This window comes from Coptis chinensis, chromosome 9 (assembly GCF_015680905.1).
Source record: "Coptis chinensis isolate HL-2020 chromosome 9, ASM1568090v1, whole genome shotgun sequence".
Classification (NCBI taxonomy): domain Eukaryota; kingdom Viridiplantae; phylum Streptophyta; class Magnoliopsida; order Ranunculales; family Ranunculaceae; genus Coptis; species Coptis chinensis.
Genome location: NC_141464.1, coordinates 73,576,289 through 73,578,791, shown reverse-complemented (window position 1 = coordinate 73,578,791; position 2,503 = coordinate 73,576,289). Strand labels below are relative to the sequence as shown.

Genomic DNA, 2,503 nt, shown 5'->3' with positions numbered 1-2,503 from the left:
TCATATTGAGTCATCAGACGGGATGTTACATCTCGTCTCGTTATAAAATACCAGACGGGATGTTATATTCCGTCTCGTATCAAAAACCTCCAGACGGAATCTAACATCCCGTCCGAGATATATTATTCACATTTGCATTGCACAGCTTCACCTTGTTTTTCACCGTTTTGGTGAAAAGAGAGTGAATAAGTGATGAGGTGGCGGTGAATAAGGGGGGGAAAACTTTCACCTGCATTGCTTATAAGCGGAATTTTACAGGGAAACTTTTAAAATTATTTTCTTACAAACTTAGTGAAAATTTTAATTTAGTACATTAGCTCATAGAATGCTAAGTTAGCAATTACAGTAGAACCTATCTCTTCCCCTCTCTTTGTTTCTCTTTTCTTATGCTTTCTCTCTTCATTTTCCTTTTCCACTACCACATTTATTTTCTTCTGAATTTGTGATTGCAATGGGCTAAACATACCAGATGAAGGCCGAACTCAATGAGCCCTGAGCCTACGTCCAACAAAGCCCAAGCGCTGGACCACCCGTTACAATGGTCGACTAGACATGCCTCTTCCATCAAAATCAGCATATTCCTGCATTTTCAAGATGAACCAATGATAAAATGTTGCAAAAAAACTCCTAAATTGCCCACAAAATAGCATAACCTATAAAATGTCAATATCCTTATCCCCAAACCCAATCCCATATTCTGAGTCTCTCTTCTAGTCTCCACCTCACATTTCCCTCCACTCTTTCAATCCAAAACAAGCAAACCCAAAAAATAAGGCACGAAAAAAAAAGGCAAGTGCAGAAGCCATGGCATGTTCAAATCTAACAATGTGGGTATCCTCAAAACCATCTCTCTCAGACACGTCATCACTATCTTTCCGTTCAACTCAACTAAACCCCTTCCGTCTCCCTTGTACAACAACTAGTACCACCAGCCCTCCACGTATTCAATGCAGTCTACGTGATCTTCGTGACCGTATAGACTCAGTTAAAAACACACAAAAGATAACAGAAGCAATGAAACTTGTTGCTGCAGCTAAAGTTAGAAGAGCACAAGAAGCTGTTGTTAATGGTAGACCATTTTCTGAAACACTTGTTGAAGTACTTTATAGTATAAATGAGCAGGTGCAAACTGATGATATTGATATACCATTGACTAAAGTTCGTCCTGTTAAGAAAGTTGGACTTGTTGTTGTTACTGGTGATAGGGGTTTATGTGGTGGTTTTAATAATCAGATATTGAAAAAAGCTGAAGCTAGAATTGCTGATTTGAAACAACTTGGTTTGGACTATGTTATTATTAGTGTTGGGAAAAAGGGTAACATGTATTTTATTCGTCGGCCTTATATTCCAGTTGATAAGTTTCTTGAACGTGGTAATTTACCTACTACTAAAGAAGCACAAGCTATTGCTGATGATGTGTTCTCGCTTTTTATATCTGAAGAAGTTGATAAGGTTGAGCTTCTTTATACTAAGTTTGTTTCCTTGGTTAAGTCTGATCCTGTTATTCATACTTTGCTTCCATTGTCTCCCAAGGGAGAGATATGTGATATTAACGGCGTTTGTGTGGATGCTGCTGAGGATGAGTTGTTTAGATTGACGACAAAAGAAGGGAAGTTGACGGTTGAGATGGATGTGGTTAAGGCTAAAACTGAGGATTTCTCGCCTATATTGGAATTTGAGCAAGATCCGGTTCAGATTCTTGATGCTTTGTTGCCTTTATATTTGAACAGTCAGATTTTGAGAGCGTTGCAGGAATCTCTTGCTAGTGAGCTTGCTGCTAGGATGAGTGCTATGAGCGCGGCAACTGATAATGCTAGTGAACTAAAGAAGGCACTTTCTATGAAATTTAATAGGCAGCGTCAAGCCAAGATTACTGGTGAGATATTGGAGATTGTTGCTGGTGCAGATGCTCTTATATAGTTTGATCGCTAGCGGTACTTTCTTGAGCTTCTGGTTGTTCGCATTCGGTCTATATTGTTTTTTCTGGCAACTTTCTAATTCATTGTCATATGCTTATTTAAGAACAATTATGTACAATAGGCAGCTCTATATTTGTAATTTATAGCTGTGTTCAGATGTCCATAGAGTGAGCAATGTGGACACAAGCAAACAATTTCTCACCCAAATTACTTTATATCCTATTTAAGTTTGTTTGCTTATATAATACCTGTACCATTTGGATATCTTTTCTTTGCGGATCCTGCTAGTTTCTCTGTTGAACATATATTGTGGAATTATCGGACTACTGCAGCAACAAAAAGTTATTGTTAGGTGGATTGTTAAGTTCTCTGTTGTGGTTTTCTCATCTGTAGTTTGTGATGGATAACCAACTGGATTAAGGCATATAATGAACCACTTGTAATACTCACTAATGTTTCATATATTAAATTGGTTTCTTATGTGTGATGGCACCGATGGGAGTCAATCCATATTTCAATGTTTCTTGTTAGAAATGGACTTTTCCTAACTGATCTTCCAACCTAGAGGGGAAGCAGATTACTTC

General features: G+C 38.0%; 1 protein-coding gene across 1 annotated transcript; it reads left to right on the top strand.

Annotated features, from left to right (window-relative positions):
- Positions 1 to 582: 582 nt before the first annotated feature.
- ATPC1 (ATPase, F1 complex, gamma subunit protein) lies at positions 583 to 2,183 on the top strand. Its single transcript, XM_086584402.1, has one exon. The coding sequence runs from the start codon at positions 805 to 807 to the stop codon at positions 1,918 to 1,920; it is 1,116 nt and encodes a 371-aa protein (XP_086440528.1). The 5' UTR covers positions 583 to 804; the 3' UTR covers positions 1,921 to 2,183.
- The last annotated feature ends 320 nt before the right edge of the window (positions 2,184 to 2,503 follow it).

Excerpts from the sequence above, each read along its gene's own strand:
- ATPC1 (XM_086584402.1), top strand. The coding sequence starts at position 805 with ATGGCATGTTCAAATCTAACAATGTGGGTATCCTCAAAACCATCTCTC.